General features: G+C 45.6%; 1 protein-coding gene across 1 annotated transcript in view; it reads right to left on the bottom strand.

The window, feature by feature from the left end:
- LOC115580112 (transcription initiation factor TFIID subunit 4) overlaps window positions 1-18,838 on the bottom strand; it is a 94,365-nt gene that overhangs the window by 62,712 nt on the left and 12,815 nt on the right. The window contains 8 exon segments of the mRNA XM_075488170.1: window positions 2,658-2,772; window positions 3,906-3,981; window positions 9,669-9,878; window positions 10,886-10,975; window positions 11,554-11,676; window positions 12,447-12,599; window positions 14,850-14,900; window positions 14,903-15,010. Of these exon segments, the coding sequence (XP_075344285.1) occupies window positions 2,658-2,772; window positions 3,906-3,981; window positions 9,669-9,878; window positions 10,886-10,975; window positions 11,554-11,676; window positions 12,447-12,599; window positions 14,850-14,900; window positions 14,903-15,010 (926 nt within the window).

Genomic DNA, 18,838 nt, shown 5'->3' with positions numbered 1-18,838 from the left:
TCCGTGTGTGTGTGTGTGTGTGTGTGTCTTTTCTTGGGCGACTGTGCGAGTGTTTGTGAGTCCACCATGTAGGACAGGGTTGGATCTGAGGGGCTGAGCTCGGAGGTTGGCAGAGGGCTGAGGGCCTCGGCTGGCTCGCCTGTGATTACAGCGGATGTCGAGTGTTTACAGAGAGATGAGGAGGGGAGGGGAGAGTGGAGGAGGAGGGGGGGGGGGGCACAGAGACAGCTGCTTTCACTCTATACTGTAAACTACACACACACACTCGAGCACTTACACAGAAGGCTGGAGCTGCACTGGAAACCCCACAAGCCCTGCAGTGTGTATGTGTGTGTTTGTGCTGCAGCTGGCCCGCTGGGACCGGTGGCTCGGAGTGACAGCCACACACACATCAGTCCCCCCGACTACAGCTGAACGCGGCGCAGGCCGGGTGGGTGAGAGGCTGGTGGATGCCGGCTGACCGGGCCGGCCACACTCAACGGGTCGAGGATGTTCCCTGAGCGTTTTGTTCGTTTGTACTCTTCGAACTTTGCGTCAAAAACACTTCTACCGCATCATGCCAGTGGCACGTTATGAGTGCTTGAAGACCGACCGAAGTGGAAACTCACAGGGAACTTTTGAAAAACTTGTAAAGCGAATAAAACTTCAGTCTTCCGGCGTTCATGTTGCAGGTTTCTGGACGTGGTGTGAAGGCACGTCGGCGTCACACCGATCGCCCCTGCAACACTGGGCTCTGCTCCGACATGTTTGTACCCTCAGGTAAAAAAAAAAAAAATAAATAAAAAACACAACAAACAGCGAATGAGACTGGGAGGATTCGCTAACCCTCTAAGATCCAGCTGAAACCTTAAAAACAACCTTTAAATAAGAGCTTTAAAATCATTTTGATGGTCTTGTTCTAAGGTGAATAGTGTCTCTGTCTCAGCACGATGTAACCTTTGTTTTGTCTGTAGTCAGCACCTACAGTACATCTGACAAATTGTTATAGATCTGGGGTTTGTATTTACGACAGCGGTGTCGCACTCAGAAACTGTAGGGGCGCCGAATCGCACGAAAATGCCAATTTCTACATATTAACTTTAATGCTGACTGTTTGTAGTGTGTGCTAAGAGTACGGATGACAATAAAAGTGTATTCAAATAGTGATTTCCAGGTTCGCTGGGCAACATGGACTTGTAATATTGCAATATGCCGTCTTGCAATATCGCGAAAACACAATATATATCTCTGAAAAGTACAAAATATGTAGCCTCATATCACGCTGACGACATGAAGTCGATGAAGACATCACTTCAAACGCTGACTGACCGAAGGTGAAAATTTAGAGATGGAGATAATGTCAGCGGAGGGCCATCACTCATTAAAGATTAAAATCAATAGCAGCCTCGGCAGCCTCGTATTCGACTTGAGGAGTGTGTCAGAAAACAAACAACCTGCATGTGGAGACAAACACGCGGCCGGACGTGAGGCTGCTGCCGAGGGACCCGACACTGTGCACCTCGTTTAACATGTTAAGTGCGGACCGGGCAGAGCATCACCTGACCTGGATAAAAGGAAAATATGGCAAAAATGTCAGCGACACGCTTCTTGCGTGACAACGCTGCTGTGCATTATTGGGCTCGTGTTGAAACCGGCGTTGAGTTGAGGGCCACTGTGATCACCGCAGGGGGAACAAAGGTCGTCAGTAACAAGCGAGCCTGACAGCTTAATTACCAACGCAGCTAAAGATTTATTGGTTTATCAATCAGGGCCTCGGGCGCTGCCTTTCCCCTCAGGAGATGGGAACCATTACCATGAACCCGTTGGCCCATGACCCAGACACTCTTCTTGCCCCGGCCCCCGGTCACACCAGGGCAATCCCAAAGCCGCGCTCCTGTCGATACACGCACGCACGCAATTTGATACACACGCATAAGCAATATCCTCAGACTGTGAGGATATATACACATATGTTCATGTGCGCCCGAGCAGGAGACACAAACAAACAGAGGAACAGAGGCGCATATGCAAACGTGTACCAGCACGTATATGCCCCTCGCAAACCCTGACAAGCGCAAATACACAAAGACTCACACAGAACATGGACCACAAAGGCCAGCATGTGGGCGATGAACCTTTTATGTTTTGAGACAAAAGCAGAGCTGAAGCAGAGACAAGACCAGAGAAGAGAAGAGAGGGAGAGAAAGAGAGAAACAGAGAGAGAGCAGAGCTGCGGGCTAAATACCGTATGTTTGACTTAACCAAAAGGTATTTTCAGAACCGCATCCAGAAATTCCAACCATCTGGACACAATTACCGTATTTCTAAATTAAGATTTAGCTCATTTGTGATCCTGTCGATGAGTTGTGACACTGACACAAGGAGGGCGATCGTGAGGGTGATCTATTGGCTGGCAGCGTGTTGCTATGTGGTGGGCGCAGAGAGAGAGAGGGAGAGAGGGATAGCGAGGGAAGAGAGGACCACCGATCAACCAGCCTGGCAGCCGGGCAGGCAGGCAGCCAGGTGGCCAGGCAGGCAACTGGGATAAACACTCATAGCCTTAGCTGAGAGTGTAGCCTGTAGTCATGCGGAGGCATCTTAGTGAAATGCTGCCCCCATGTGACGGCTGCCGGGAACGGCAGGCGCTCCGCCGTCGCTCTCCCGGCGCGCTGATGTACCTGAAAGAGCCTCCTCCGGGGTCATTGAGCTTGTTTTTCTGATTCCCAGGTATCTGCACGGCCAGGCACACGGGACTTTTGCCCGCTTGGATGATGGCTCCCTTCCCCATCGTGCCTGTTAAAGCGAAGGAGAAACATAAAGAAAAGGAAAAGCACTCAACAAAACAGGAGAGGAGTAATGTCATCATTGAAGTGTCCCTTTCTATCTGCGTCAAATATCCTCCTAGTCTAACGACTACCTTCAACTGCGTCTGTCATCCTCTCAGGGGTAGACGGAGGGGGGGGGGGGGGGGATTGGGAGGGCGGAGGGGGAGGAGGAAGGGGGGGGGGGGGGAGCGGTACTGTCGCTCTCCCCAGGTTGGTGCGGAAAGCGTCGCTCTGTCAATATCACTGCGCTTCACCGGCTCTCCTTACACTCCTAAACCCGCATCCTGCTCCGAGACACGTTTTCCAGAGAGGCACAAGGACTGCCAGAGTGAATTTAAACTTGATTTTAACAGGCATGTTCCTCGCCGAGAGGCACAGAAAAGTATTTTTAGAACTATCCCCGCATTCCAATTTATGGGCATAAAACAACCTACAGATCTTTCACTGCAGGCAATCTTGGGGAAGGGGGCAGATCAAATTTGTATGCACCTCCGATCGTACACACACACACACGCGCACTCACACAGGCAAACACAGGTACACACATTACACACACCACCTGAGAGCACGCGGCTCTCTTCGGGGAGCGTTACGCCCGGTTGGTGTTGGGGCGATATTTGTGGGCTTCTGTGGGAAGAGTGTTTGTGAATCAGTGTGAGTAAGCAGCAGCGCAAATGTTTGAGAAGGCTTTATAACCAGACAGGAGAAAAAAAAAAAAAAAAAAACACCTGTTCTCTCTGTGGCTCCTGCCTGTTTACACATCTTACAGCCTACTGAGAGAACGTTTAGAGTCTCACTAATGGCTATCTTTGTTTAAGCGATTATTTTTGCGCTGGCATCTTTATTTAACCAGAAGGTCAGGACAGGAGTTTGGAGAATGTGAAAACATCTGGTCGAGCTCGCAGGGAGAGGTAAAAAAAAATAAAATAAAAAATCTGGAGGCCAAGAACAGGAGATACGTGTGTGTTGGAGGCTGATACAAAAAAATTACACAACTCTAAACTTACAATTACACCTAATTGTCTGAGACGTCTGAGATAAAAAATGACAGATTGTGTACATGTGATTAGATTCGGGAGATTTGCTGACGAACGTTCTCACCTTGCGCTCTAACAGACTGCGTGATCACCATGGGCATCCGGACCGGGCCACCGACGGTGCTCGCTGTCTTGATACCCTGAGGGAGAAAACAATATAGATTATGTACGTTATTGTAGCATCTTATAGAAGGAAACAATTTGCAAGTAACAGAGGAGATTTAAAAACTATGGAGCTGCATTCCTGCTGAACCAATTCTCCACTTTAACACCATCCCCAGGAGGAATCCCTCAGGGAGAAATCAAGTTTTTCTCCCCTTTCAGACTTAGCTTGCTGCAAGAAATGATCCAGAGACAAGCTGGCTGTGAGCAACTTTTACTGTTGTGTACTGATTTTTAAGTTTACTGTAATATATTAAAAATACCCGCAGTAGTCGTGCCGGATAGATGCGGAATAGATACAAGGGTGATGAATATTACAGCAGCTATCCCTTCTGGGGATGTTCCCAACGACTCACTGAAACGGAAGTTGAAACTTTGACTAGTCGACAAGTCTTAAAGGAGGAAAACACTCAGGAAAATCTGTCAACATGAAGCACAGTCGGATCTATAAGTTCAGTAAAATTATTGCAGTTATTATAAGAGCCAAAGTGCTGATGACACGCTTCAATCGCCAACAAAGCGCCACAAGAACGCCACAAATACAATTCGATAAAAGCAAAATTCGGTTTCACAAAAAAACTGATTTAAGAAACGTGCCTCATAATTAAAATGCCATTCAGTTAACATCATTTATGGTTGCTTGTGTTGTTATAAAGCAACATTTAACCAGGACAACATGTAATTTAAATTGTCTACATTAATAAAATCAAATAATAATAAGCTTCACAGATTTTAAAGCATGTCTGCTGCCGGCTAGCGAGGGTGGAAACGTTCAATCGACTCGTCGACCGACACAAACGTCCTCACGCGCCGCACTGATTAAACGATGTGGATTGATTTCCGTCACTGCACGTGACCTACATTTTCTTGCATTTCCAGATGAGACAAAGGCAATAAAAAGTCAAGACGGCAGTGAAAAAGTAGTTGAGAAGAAGGAGAAGGAGCAGTGGTGGAAGAAGAAGGAGCAGGGTGTGTGTGGGGGGGGGGGGGGCGGGGAGGCTGTGCTGGGCTATTAGAGTCACTTCCTTCCTTGGTAGCAGCCATCGGCCCGGCCCCGGGCTCAGCCATCCATTCTTACCAGTTTGCTTCTTGCTGCATATTTTTTAGCCTTGTTTTCCATTCCCTGACACATGCTATATTACTGTTCAAGCTACTGAAAAAAAGACAGAGGCCATTTTTCCCAGAGATCCACTGCAGGGGCCTGCGAGAGTATAGGGAGGGAAGAAAAAAAAAAAAATACATTCAGCACAGGCAGAGATAGCAAACACCTCTGGCCAGCCGGCGACACAGTTAAGAGCGGGTAGAAAAAGAAAAAAAAAAGTCAGGTGGAAAGTTTGGGAATCAGAGGGTGAAAGTGAAAACAGTGAAGCCGAACTCACCGCTCATCTTTCACTGTGGTTTGAATGATTGCCAGTCGTACTGTTAGTGCTGGCAATCTTGGAAAAGCATCTACTAAAGTGCAGCGCTGGTGGTTAACGTGACAGGATTACGTAATTAAGATACAATAAAAAAGAGTAACTGTATTCCAGTGAAGTTACAGAATAAAAATATGTTTAATTAATCAAAATTCAATTAAAAACAGGGTCACAATTTCAAAATAAAGAATGCTACGCTGGTTTGTAACGATGCACAGTGTGTGTTCTTACAGAAGACACGCTTGTTATGAGGATCGAATAAAAGTCGTCTTTTATTTATATTCTCTCATCTTTTATTTGCGTATGTTTGGTATCGAGGTAATCCAAAAGTAAGGCAAAGTAATCAAGTTACATTTCTTAACAGGCAATTAGTTACTGTATTGGAATACTAGGGTACGACCGACATGGTTACAGATGATTAGAAATAAGGGAGACTGAAAACCGATATTTGGACGGATATTAATTTGCAGAAAGAAATAAAAATGTTTTAATTAAATTTAGAACAACCAGCCTCAGTGAGCCTCGGTGTAATTTACTCGAGTAGTATCCTTCTTTACTTTGCAGATTCACATTATCTTATTCTTTAGAGGCTATCAATTGTGACGTGTTGCCTGTCAGATATTGTTGTGGGCGGGACGTCGTGTGAGAGGATGTTGCATCAGAGCCACAGCGGCACATCTTTAAATGAGTTATTTCATCAGCAATCCGACAGAAAAATCAGATACCCACAATCTGCCGGGCCGATTGTCGGTCCATCCCTGCAGAACGCAGTTTTGAAGTCACCCCTCCCAACCCTGCCGGAGTGATCGTGATCGGAAAACAGAATTTAAGACTATTTACCTTTAAAATATATCATTTTGTGAAGTATGCATTATTGAATACCTTTGTGCAGTAAGTGTGATGACACAGGAAACCTTACAAATAATATAACTTCACATCCACAGACTTTGCATTACATTTGATTACATCTATATTTAAAAATGTTCCGCGCCACTGTTGGAGATGCTACCCAGATGCACTACTGCGGTGAGAGCGGATCTTTTTTAGCCCAACTCAACTATCGGTCTGGTTTCAGACTGTTGATGAGCCACGGGCGATCATTTACTAATGTTTTGTGTGATAGCTTATGTTGGTGTTTTATGCATTTCTGTGTGTGTGTGTGTGTGTGCGTGAGAGAGAGAGAGACGGAGAGAGAGACAGAGATGGAGGGAGAGTGAGCGCGACCAGAGGCATGTTCTGGACATAGACTGCGGCCGCCACATTGCTTTAAAATTGACCCGGGGCTGACCTAGTTACCTCGCTTCACCCTTCAACGGTTAACGGGTAGAGGGAGGGAGGGAGGGAGGGAGGGAGGGAGATGAGGGAGTGATGCGGGGGTAGATACAGTGAGAGAAACTGGCTGAAAGTGATGGAGAGAGAGTGAGAGAGAGGAGGGGGGGGGGGGGGGGAGAGAGGGAAAGCAAGTGTGAGAGAAAAAGCGAGTGAGGAAAATGGTGAGAGAGGGAGAGGAGGAAGGAGGAGGGAATATGCAAAGGAGAAAGACAGAACCCTCGAGCTCGCCCACCCCTCTGCCTGGACCAATCTGAGTCTGACCTCACTTGACCCGTCCACAGACGCCTGAGCTGTGCGTGAACACATTATTTCCAGTGTGCATGTACACACACACACACACACACACACACACACACACACACACACACACACACACACATGGTACTGCGATACCGCTGTGAGTGGAGCGAGCCCGTCCTGCGCTGGACCTTGCAGGTTACCTGGGCCTGACCTCAGCTGCATCTCCGCACTGTGACCGAATGACCTGCTCACAACCTTGGGTACTACCAGAGGAAAGGCTGACTTAAAAAAAAGATCTTTGACCTGGATCGGGATTTTTTTTTTTTTTTGAGGAACAGTTTGCAGTTTAAAACAAACAAAAACTTTTAAAGATGCACGGGGAACAACGGAGGGATGATCAAAGATTCCGACTCAGGCTGAGGTCCCTGCGTGCTCAATTAAGACTTGGTTACTGCTGTTATTTGAGTTAAGTAAATATATATAGAGACGTTCCTAAAGAGCGGCCTTTATGTGTTTTTTTTTTATAATCTTGGTTTTGTCGAGGATGAATTTCATTTGGTGTGTTGCAGCGAGTCGAGGAATCATCTGTTTGAAAAACTATTTGTGCTCCTGATTTGTTTGAACTGTCTGAAGGTAATGTTCGGGCAAAATCTATAGAAAATTCAGCTAAAATAGAAATCAATGGATTCATCGCAGAGCCCGACTGATATATTAGTCGACAGATATCGGCCTACCACAGCTATATTTGTGACATATACGATGTAGGATATACACTACAAAAGGAAAACTTTTTTTAGAGATTAAAATAGAAATAAAAGATGCTTGACTTATTTAAAATGATTAAATTCCAAGTAGGGATGCAAATTTTAAGCAGTTTCTTTAATCAAAAGTCGGATGCCTTCGGATGGTCGATGCTACATCAAGAGTAAGAAGAACAGATAAAGTAAACACCCGTTACCCGACTGATAAACTTAACAACACAAAAGAACGAGAGAAGAAAGTTCTGAACTACTGTGAATGCTGGCGGTTAAAAAGCTGACAGCAAATGCGCATTCGCTGGCTGTAACACAACTTCGGAACACAAAATACTGGCCCGATAAAATCCAACCCATACTGAGATTACTAAATGGCTGAAATGCCATAACATCCATTTGTATGAAATCCATTCACTTTGAATTTAATGAAAGATACTTGTAGATGTATTTGCTCCCATCGCTGATTGTCATTTAATACATCTTTAATCAGTTAAATTCTTAATAGCGATTAATCAATTAATCATTACTTATTAGCATCCCTAATTCCAAGTGAAGTTTTAGTGCACTGTTGTCATTTTAGACAATAAAATCTGATGTTAAACTGTAAAATCTCCTGCAAATGTTATATATATATCTTTGTCACAAGTGTTTGATCACCACATTTAAGTGATTATTGCAAAAAGTGTGTCTGTATCATCCCATACATCGATATCAGATTGTTTTTTCAATAATACTGGCATTGCTATCACCCTTAAAATCATCCAGACACTCTATAAATCTAATCTTTTTAAATGTTCCCTTCTTAAACTTGTGGGACTGTAGATTGCGATGCGATCATCCTGGTTGTTGATGCTGTTTAGCGTCTCGTAAGCCATCTGATGAAGGTCAAAAGGTTCTAACACAATACTGCATATCACGAATGTACCGGACCCATGACCTGCATTTCTAAAGGATTATATAACTCGCTGTTATATCTCAGAAAGTACCCTAAAGAAGCGTCTTTAAAGCCTCCATGTATTTGAACTTAGCCTAGCATATTCATCTCCAGGGTCAAATCTGTAAGAGCACAGCACACTTCTTTTCTATCTGCTACAGACAAGAAAAACACAGAGACAAACTTTATTTATGTACCTTGCAGACGTGATATCAGGCGTTTAAAAAGGGTAGAAAATGATGTTGTCCCTGCAAAGTTCCTGAGTCAGGAACTTTACTAATCTGCTGTCAAAACTCTGGGCAGGAGTAAACAATTATCAACAAGGTGCCCTTCAGCCAAGTGCTCGACCGCCATCTGCTCTGATCAGCGGCCAGTACCACAGTTTGCGTGGTGCACATGCAGGTTTATAATACGTGCGTGCATCCTTTACCTAACAAATCAATATTTCCTTCCCGTTTTGCATCTTCATCCTGCGTTTGCATGAGCATCTGAACTCATTGATCTTGTTCAGATAACCGTGCGCGCTGTATATTGAAGCCCACCTCTTTCTTTTCTGGTAAACTGAGCGTGAATCCTCAGCGAGTCTGTGAGCTAAAGTGTGACTCTAACTCACTGTTGGCTGTGTGACTCCCAGCCATGGCACTGTGACACTCTCCAGCCTGATAATTCAGCCCTTGTATAAGACCTATCAACACACAAACACACGCACATCACACACACACACCACCACCACCACCCCCCGCAGGTCTGCATCCATCACATTCCAGCAGTTCTCTATTGAATGTAGGAATATTGTGGGTAAATATTTGTCACATCTATTACCTGACCACTCTCCAGCTCTCCATGCGCACACACACACACCACACACACACACTTCTGTGCACATTTACATAATAACTGGCTCTATTTCATGTCACCTTATGTAAACTGTACATGTGATAAGTGAGTGTGCAGTGGGATCTGCTCCAGCTGGTCAGCCCCATACATACCACAGCAGCTGCATGTCCCAGCGTCCCGGCGGGCAGCGCGCTGGCACCCGCAGAGGTGCTGACGCTGTTCGGGTGGCGTATGCGGACAGCTGGCCCGGCCACGATGGCAGGGGGGGTGCCGCAGGGTGCTGGTTTGACTCCCTGCTGCGGGGGCTGGGTCAGGGACTGCTGACTATTCAGCAAAGACAGCCTCAGGGCCGGGAGGCTCTTCTGTTGACGGGCGGAGAGAGGCCAGAGTTTGTAGTCAAACAGCAAAACAGGCATGCATGAGAAAACACCACACGCAGCTGCACACACAAGCGCTGCTGTGGTCAGCGGCTAATTTAGCACGATGTTATCATAAAAACACGGTTACAGGCAGCTGAAGAAACACCTGCTGAGACATGTGACAACACCTGTACTTCCCACACTGTGATTCATGTGGTTCTATACGTCAGAAAAAAACAATAACTCCTGCAGTCAGTTTGATTTAATTTTAGGTCAGTGTATCTACAGTGTGTTTAATATTGCATACGCTACGAGACGCGGCCGCTGGCCGTTGCTGATAACCCGCTGTCACCGCCGACCTGAGGAGCTCAAGTTGCTGCATACAGACTATTTCAGGCAGATTTTTTGACGTAAGCGGCCTAACATTGCATGACAACATGTGTTTGTGGCCGGGTTGGGCAGTCGGGCGCCTTGATGTGACGCTCATCACGGCTGGCTGGAGAAACCTGCTGGCTACTGGCAGGGACAACCTCAGGGGCCACTGTCACACACAGTCAGGAGTCAGGCCAGAGGGATGTGTGTGTGTGTGTGTGTGTGTGTGTGTGTGTGTGTGTGTGTGTTTGTGTGTGTGTGTGTGTGTGTATCATTCTACTGTCAGACCTAGCCATCACTAGCCCTGGTGCCAAAGAAAGGACTACTTAAGGCGCTCATTTTAGAAAAATACAGGAGAGGGCCGGCTTGAGGATTTACGTTAGGGGATTTTTCTTAAGACGTAAGTTAGCCAACGATTTTATGTCAGGGGTAACTAAGGTTAATTGGTTAACTGTTAATGCAGGGCTCTGGTGAAAGAGGAGGAGTTAGATAGTTAGAAATGAGGATTGTTGACATGTAGGGAATGAGTAACAGATCCAGGTCAGGAAACAAATGCCTCGGCCGCTGAGATAGCAGTTTTGGCAGAGCTGGCTTAGAGAGAAGATTAAAAAAGAAAGGTTTAGAATCAAGAACCACACCTTGAGAAAGGGCACCAGGTAAGGCTGCGGAGACGACTTGAGCTCAGTCTGCAGCCGGCTGGTGAACTCCTCCGGTTCGATCTTGGCATCCTGTCAGGTGAAAGTACAAGAGAGGCCCATCGTTAAGTACACAACAAGAAGACATCCAGTCATCGGAGCTGATGATCAACCCTTCAACTCCCATCCTGACACCTCAGGGAGCAGCTCATTAATGTGCACCTGTGCAAACGATGAAAATTCATGGTTGAGACTAGGGTTTTGGAAAGAGTTTTATGCTGCCATCTACAGGTTTAAAATATTCAATGCATGAACACACAGAAGTGTCGACTTTGACTTACTCCTACTTACGTTTTAAACTGCGAAAAAGTTAGGTCACACTTTTAAAAAGAGTGACTGAAGAAACACTGTTACTTCGGTCAATCGGATAAATAGGAACTTTGTTCCAGTGCTAACTGAGAAGCAGCTGTCAGGAGACCGGCAGGTTTTTGTAAATATCGAATTGAACACTTAAGAGTTCCTAAAATACAACGATAATGCTTGAAAACTGTGGGTGCACATGATCCTGACAAGAGTGACTGACACTTTGCAAACATTTCAATGTTCTCCATGAGAACAGAGATGGTTTGTTGGTTTGTTGGTTTGTTGGTTTGTTGGTTCGTGCAGCTCACCAGCAGGTCCTGAACCAGAGCCTTGACGTTCTTGGAAGTCTCGGGGGACGGAGAGTTGTGAGACGCCAGCTTGATGAGTGTGGCCAGGAAATTCTTACACTTCTTGACATTCTCTTGCATTTCCTGTACAAGATAAGAAGACAATTATTTAACTTCTGTGCTTAAAGGAAAAAGGAAAATACGGCAGCTCGAGCTATACGTTGCTCACTGTCTCAGAAGGCTTCAGGGTCAAAGAGGTTATTCCTCAGGTTCGGATTAACTTTTAATATTGCTTTTGGTCAAGAGTGCCAATATAGGAAAGAAAGGCCTTGGATCAAATCATAAGCAGAGAGCAGGAGGTCTTGTATTTGTGCTGACTTTCTTTTATCAATACTCAGCAAAGAAGAATGAAGTGACTGACTAATAAAGATGTAGAGAAGCGTCAGTCTCATATCACAGCATCGTACACGTTAGCGTGCAATCATCTTTGTTGTAAAACGAGACATTACACCTGTTCGCTCAAACTGCCAGTGGCACCACATTGTAGCACCTGTAAGGTTTATCAGGCTGTGATATGTGGAGATCTGTGAGTGTGTGAGTGTGTGAGTGTATCTTCATCTCCGGCTGTATCTGTGAGTCCTTGTGTCCCTGAATTCCCCGTGCGTCTGTGCCTTTATGTCTGCATGTCCTTGGGTCGGCATACACTTGTGTGAATGTATGAGTGCAAACGTGTGTGGGCATGTGTGAGACTCTGGATGCATGGCCAGCTGTGTGAGGCGGCGAGGCTGTTGGTCCGGGGCTGAGCTTGTGACACAGCCAGCCTGCTGGCAGCTGTGACAGTGCCCGCGCCCTTGAGGGTGGAGCGGGGGCGGCGAAGGGGGCGGAGTGGGGGAAGGGTGGCGGAGAGTACGGACCTGGGACACGACAGGACCTCCGGGCGGCGAGGCGATGCCCGTCTGCGGAGGCTGCACTGGCTGGGAGGCAGGCTGGGCCAGGGCCTGGGGGGCCACAACCACGGGGGTCTGCTGCGGAGCCGTCACCGCCACGGCCGGCGCCACGGGGCCCTTCTGGAAGAGCAAGGAAGAGACAGAGAGATAAACAGGACGTGACGCCTCGCCGGCAGCAAGGCCACAGAGAACAGGAGGCAGGCGCCACAGCGCTCCTGTCACATCTGGTGTCCTGACTTCGGTGGACATCGCTTAACAGACAAGGAGGAGGAAGGGGAGGTGGTGACAGGCTAGAGGCTGGGAAAGACGGGAGCTTTCCTTAAGAGCGACCTACCTGACAAGGGAAACCTCCTATCAAGGTCTGGTCCTGGTCATACCAAACGTTAAACGCCTATCGTCTGCTGTCTCGTAATGACATGTGAGCGGTTAATGAATGTAAAATATCTCACATCCAAAACACAAATTCTGCTTTCAACAGATGATTTGGCGCCGTCAGCGGTCTCTCACTCTAAAGCCCTCATCACCTCTTTGAAACCTCTCAGGGCCTGTTCACACTTGGCAATAAAATACATCTTATGTGAGGCAATCATAAGTGGACAGTTCTAAATACAGGTGTGAATGCACACAAGGGCCTGATCACTTCAGTCACACAAGCGTGGAGGGCAAGACCGCATATACGTCCACAAACGTGATGTAGTCCTATCGTGTAGAGTCAGCCAAAGTATTCAAAATGTTTCTTTATCTGCACTGAAGAGCTGCCTGGTGTATAACGAGAAATCACCCAAACACAGAAGAAAAGGTCAAGTCTGAAGCAGCAACAAGGTGCCAAGCAGCCGCAGTGATCCTCGACTCTGAGCGTGTTTTCTGTTGAGCACAAACAAAGTTTCTCCACAAATACATAAAAATATTAGCAGGGAAATCAAAATCTGCGCTACACATAAACAGGATCTGGATACAGTCTAAAAAACACGGCATTTGGATCCGAAACACTGGGTCTGATCAGAGCCTCCAGAGCCTCGGTTCTTTAGAAGACGAGAGGTTAACTTAAAATATTATCTCCCGCAGAGCTAGCGTACAGCACAGGATGCTATGATGAGTAGCCAGGGCAGCGATAGCCGGGAGCCGAATTTGTTCCTGCTGGTGGAAATCAGTTTGTGTTTCCAATTTTCTCTGCAAACAACTTCCAGAATTATGTTTTGAAAATAAAAGGGGTTTTTATATATTCTGTAGATGGATTACTTGATGTTCGTTAACTGTATCTTTAACAATCAAATGATTACATCACACAGCAGCTTGTAAATGCTCAGAATAATTAATAATCAGTGCTGAAGATTTAGGATTGTGCCTTTATGTGCTCAGGTTAAGATGTGACATTCAAGTTGGCAATGAATTTGCATTCACACACAGATTTGTTGGAAAATTGCAGTAATTAGGAAAAGTTAAAGTTCCCGTAGGATGCTCATTTTCTGGTCTTTTTTTGGAGGGTGTCTACTGGAAAATGTTCACATGACATATTATTTTTCTCACACTGTCTACTGGAGCAGCATCTCTATTCATCATCCAATATCTGTCTATGTCGTAACCACACAACCACGCCTCCAGCATGGCCGTGGTTGCAAAAACACTGACCGAGCTGATGTGGAAACATGGTGGGTGGTGCCTGCTCAGGCCTGAAAGAGCTGACCAATCAGGGCGGACTAGGCTTGGGGGAAAGAGGGCGCAAATAAGCGCACCCATTTAGCCACAAAAGAGCTGAAAATAAACAAAACATAAGTGAATTTTCGAGCAAACATATGAAGAATAGGTAACCATGTTTTTTTGGTGAATGGATGTGCGTGTACTCTCCTAGCCCGCTCTGATTGGTCAGCCCTCCCAGCCACCATGTTTCGACATTAGCTCTGCCGGCGTGTTTGCAACCCCCACACTGGCGTCGTGGCGGTATGGTTGTGACATCACAACCTTACAGAAGTCCTGGTAATGAGTGCATGGTTTCCATTTTTGAGTCACAAGGAAAAAGAAATGGAAATGTCTCTTTCTACAACGCTGGACCTTTTAAAAGATTAAAATCGTGTGTATCTGTGCAAGTTAGCTAAGAAGAACCTTTTCTATCATCTTCCATCATCTTGGAATTCATTTTTCAAATGTCAGGTGTTTTTTAAAGGGAGTATTTGAGTCAATTCTTTGCAGACACAGCAAAATAACAGGTCTCGTCATTTTAGGCTCCCCCAGAATATCCAACAAACTGTGTGACCTCCAGACAACCACTGAGTCAACACACTATTTCTTTGCATCACTGGTCAGGGATGCTAAAGGAAGAAAACGAGAGGCAGAGGACGGAAAAAACAGGCGAGTAAAGGAGGGTTATCTCACTGGGCGGAGTGCAGGACAGGAGGAGGAGGAGGAGGAGAGAGAGGAGAAGAGGAGGAGGAGGAGGTCTGAAGGGCAGGGCTGGAAGGAGTGGGAGAGGCAGACGGTACCATCTTGGCTGGGGTCAAAGGACACTGCCTGGTGGTCTGAGAGGTCACAGGAGACTGCATGAAAGAAAGAGAGCAACACACAGAGGCAGAGGGAAGAAAAAGGACAAACGAGAAGAGCATAAAGATATCAGAGAGAAGCGGGAGAGGAAGGGAACCGAGTGAGACAAAGGAATACATAGCACCCTCAAAAGAGAAAAACAGCGAAGGTGAATCTTTGTCAGTCCCAGAGGTGAAAGAAAGAGCGAGGAGGAAGTGGAAAGCGGAGGGCAGGGAAAAGACCGGGACAGCACGAGAGAGAGACAGAGGAAGAAAAAGAGCAAGTAGCGTGCCTCGCAGACAGATGAGGAAAGGTCATGACAGCAGGAGAGAAGAAAAGGAGGTGGCAGCATGTCAGTGACGCCAAGGACCGAACCAGAGAGGAGCATGTTTGGTTCAGGTAGCAGTGGGTCATGGTGTCGTACTGCCGGGGCCTCGTGACCGGCAACCACACCGGTGACATTTACCTGAACAGGAGCTGGAGAAGGGACGGTTTACGAACAGGGCATTGGAAAATCTTCGTTACTGAACTGACTTACAACATCATCTGAATACGAGAAGAAAAAAAACTGCAGATGACTGATTAGCGAGGAAGATCTTGTCGGCTAAATGCTGCAGCTGACCGTGTAACTTTTAGCGTGAATGCATGATGTTACACATGTGTTACATAAAGTCACAACTTTGAAACAGACAGAGGAAACGTTCATTCACTGACTCCTGAGACCTTTGGCAACACATTCCTCAAACTTTCACTCTGGAATATGTAGGTGTTGTTTTCTCCGAACACTATCTAATTGGAATTTGCTTTAATGAAACCTGCAGGCAACCATAATAACTGGAAGGACTAATCCAATTAATAGCAGAAGTAAGTGTAGAAAAAACCATCTGCGAAAAAGACCTGATTTCACCTTGAAATAAGTCTCCGGATCTACTCCTACTGAGGTCTCATGGAGGAGAGATAATAAAACACAACTCTGTACATTGTAGTCAAATTAATGAAGTTATGAAGGGATGAATGAGTCAATAAATGCAAGACTTAAACACATTTTTGAGTCTGAAATCACCTCTGAATAGGAACTGACTACAAAAGTCCTCTGTTTCGATGACGCTAGTTTAACCTCTTAATGAACGCCCCCATTTTAAGGTTCTTTTTCCAAAACGACATACCGAAATTAAAAGCATGACAGCTCCCACATAGTTTGAGACTCAGTGCTTGGTACCATTGGAAAGGTAACACCCTCAAGTTTTTTCGAGAAGTGTAAGTGTGATTCTATGACATACTGACTCAGAGTTACAGAGGTTGGAACACAGGTTTTGGTTTCCGTCCAATTCAAATGTCAATAAACTGACTAAGATATAAGGGTTCAGGTATGTCTATGGACACAGCAGACACAATTAGGCCATGGCCACAGGTCTCAGCTTGCTACACTCAAAATTTGAAGTCAAAAGACTAAAAAATTGATTTTTCACAATTTTTTTTCTAAAGGCATGTCTGTGCGTTTTGCTTGGGTCCTTTTTTTCCAAGAGTGCCTACTGAGATTCAAAGGCTTATAACTTGAGAACCCCTTTACCTAGAAACATCATCTTGGTCTCAAATGAAAGCTAAGACCCTGGGGTTTCTTGCTTTTTCGACACCTGTAGCTAGCTTTGGGTAAAATGACATGGATATTCCCATTCTATGGACTCTTGGCGAGCTATGAAAAAAAAATTGTGGCATGACGTTGTAGCTGTGGAAAAAGGGAACACTCCAAAGGTATGTAGGCATTCTTGCTTCTTGCGGTAGAGGGCTCTTTCTAATGTTGTGTCATGGTGAGTTTAGAAGGCTATTACATGGTCTGGAAATAACTTTTTTCCTTTGTGTTTGAGCTTAAAATAATCACGACAGTCTCAGCTTTCCAACAGTGAGAGTATATACCGCTAAGATCTGATGCTTAAAACTATTAGCAAAAAAACGATTCGTTTTTACGAAGGGTGTTCGTTTAGTGAAGGGTGTTCCTATGTTGGAACGGTGTTCCTTAAGGGGTTAAGAACAGCTGCACAACTAACAGATATTAGATAAAACCATAAACTTCTTAAGATTAACAAGAGAGACCAGGCTGGTTTGTATTCATCTACATGTACGGTAAAGTTTTGCTAGGGAATTATTTGGACGTATCCTTTTTTAGTGCCGTACTGCTGGCTCTTTTTTAAAGCAAAGTATATTTTAAATGAAACATGAAGTGGGAGGTTTAAGTGCTGACATTCAGTTTTAATTTAAGGGAGGTTCAACAACCACGCTGAACCGTGTGTTGGGATTGCAGCACCTTTTGTACACATTCCTCCAGCTATAGAGGACTGAAAGCAATCAAGACATTTGGTTGCTCAAACACGTCTCGGGTAGGCGTTTCGTTTCGTTTCATCGTTTATTCATGCACTCGATGAGCAGGAGGCTGAGCGTGGATTCTGCTTGTGACATTGTGTTTTTGGAGTTATCTCTTCTCATGTGCATGAACTGGGTTTGAAATCTGCATAGATTAGAGACACTGAGCAGTATGTATTCAAAGTACAGTACAGCGAATGTGAGATGGCAACGCTGCATTCAACAATATTCTCAATGAGCGCCGAACGATGAGTCATATTTAACAAACACACTGCAACAGCAGGCGTTCACATTACATCCTGCAATTTGGTGAATCAGATGAGGCCCTAGCGAGCCCTCAGATTAATTGGGGGTCAATTTGGTGGCGTCTGCAAGGTTAGCTAGCTAGCAAGATGGCAGAGGAGGGAAAGAAGATTGAATATTGGCACTTCAGCTCACACCGTGCATGCTTATAGTCATTCATGAGATGCAGTATGTATGTCAAGGTGCAATATGTGAGAACTGGACACCTCTTGAGTTCATACTGCAAAAAAAAACAGGGTCCCTGCTGAAAAACAGCATAGACAAGCACCAAAACACAACACAATCTATGCTGGTCTTGCTGGTGCCTGGTGTTTTGTGCTGGTTTTGATGCTGGTCTATGCTGGTTTTTCCAGGAGGGGTGCAATATATCAACCGCTAACTGCTGCTAACCGTAACTGTGCTATCTCAGGTAGCCGTGCAGTTAGCGGTCTGGAGCTCAAAGTGGTTGTAAAAGGAAGAAGCTAGTTTACGAGGGCTAGCCGGTTAGCATGCTAACTTAAATACAACACAACACATCGACGTCTGTGACATATCGTCAAAACCCTTCGTTTTTTTTTGCATTCTGTTGATAATCTTGTTTGTTTGTTTATTTCTTTAAACTAAAATGATTTCATATTGCACCTGCAAAGAAGGTAAGATGCAGGTTCTCTTTGTATTTAAAGACAGTGCACACACTAATAACTAAACAGCATGGACGTGGAGACAAAATACACTGACAGTATATTTAAAATAAACATAAATATGACATAACTCAGGTTTCTTTATTGGAAAATTGAAGGCACGAGAGGCAACTGGATGGCTTGAGTGAGTGCCAACAGCCGCAAAACCACGTGGCTTCACACACACACACACACACACACACACACACAAACAGTAAAAACAACCCAGACACACACACACACACTTCCAGGCTGCTAATCCTGTCTATGGGCCAAGACAACCCAAGAGGGCCTCTGCCCCGACCTCTGGCACACAGCCGTCCATTCACAGACTGGGCAGAGCATTCACACACAAACACACTTGACAAGCACTAGACAGCGGAGAGAGCAGACACACACACACACACACACACACACACATTAGGGCTCATGATAAACTGCACTCGTCTCGCACAACAAACAGACACGCAGCGACGGCGAGGACAGAAAAAGAGGCAGAGAGGCGAAGAGAGTGTCGAGGAGAAG

Source organism: Sparus aurata, chromosome 4 (genome assembly GCF_900880675.1).
Source record: "Sparus aurata chromosome 4, fSpaAur1.1, whole genome shotgun sequence".
Taxonomy (NCBI): Eukaryota; Metazoa; Chordata; class Actinopteri; order Spariformes; family Sparidae; genus Sparus; species Sparus aurata.
The sequence above is the reverse complement of the archived record's forward strand: the minus strand, read 5'-3'. Positions and strand labels throughout refer to the sequence as shown.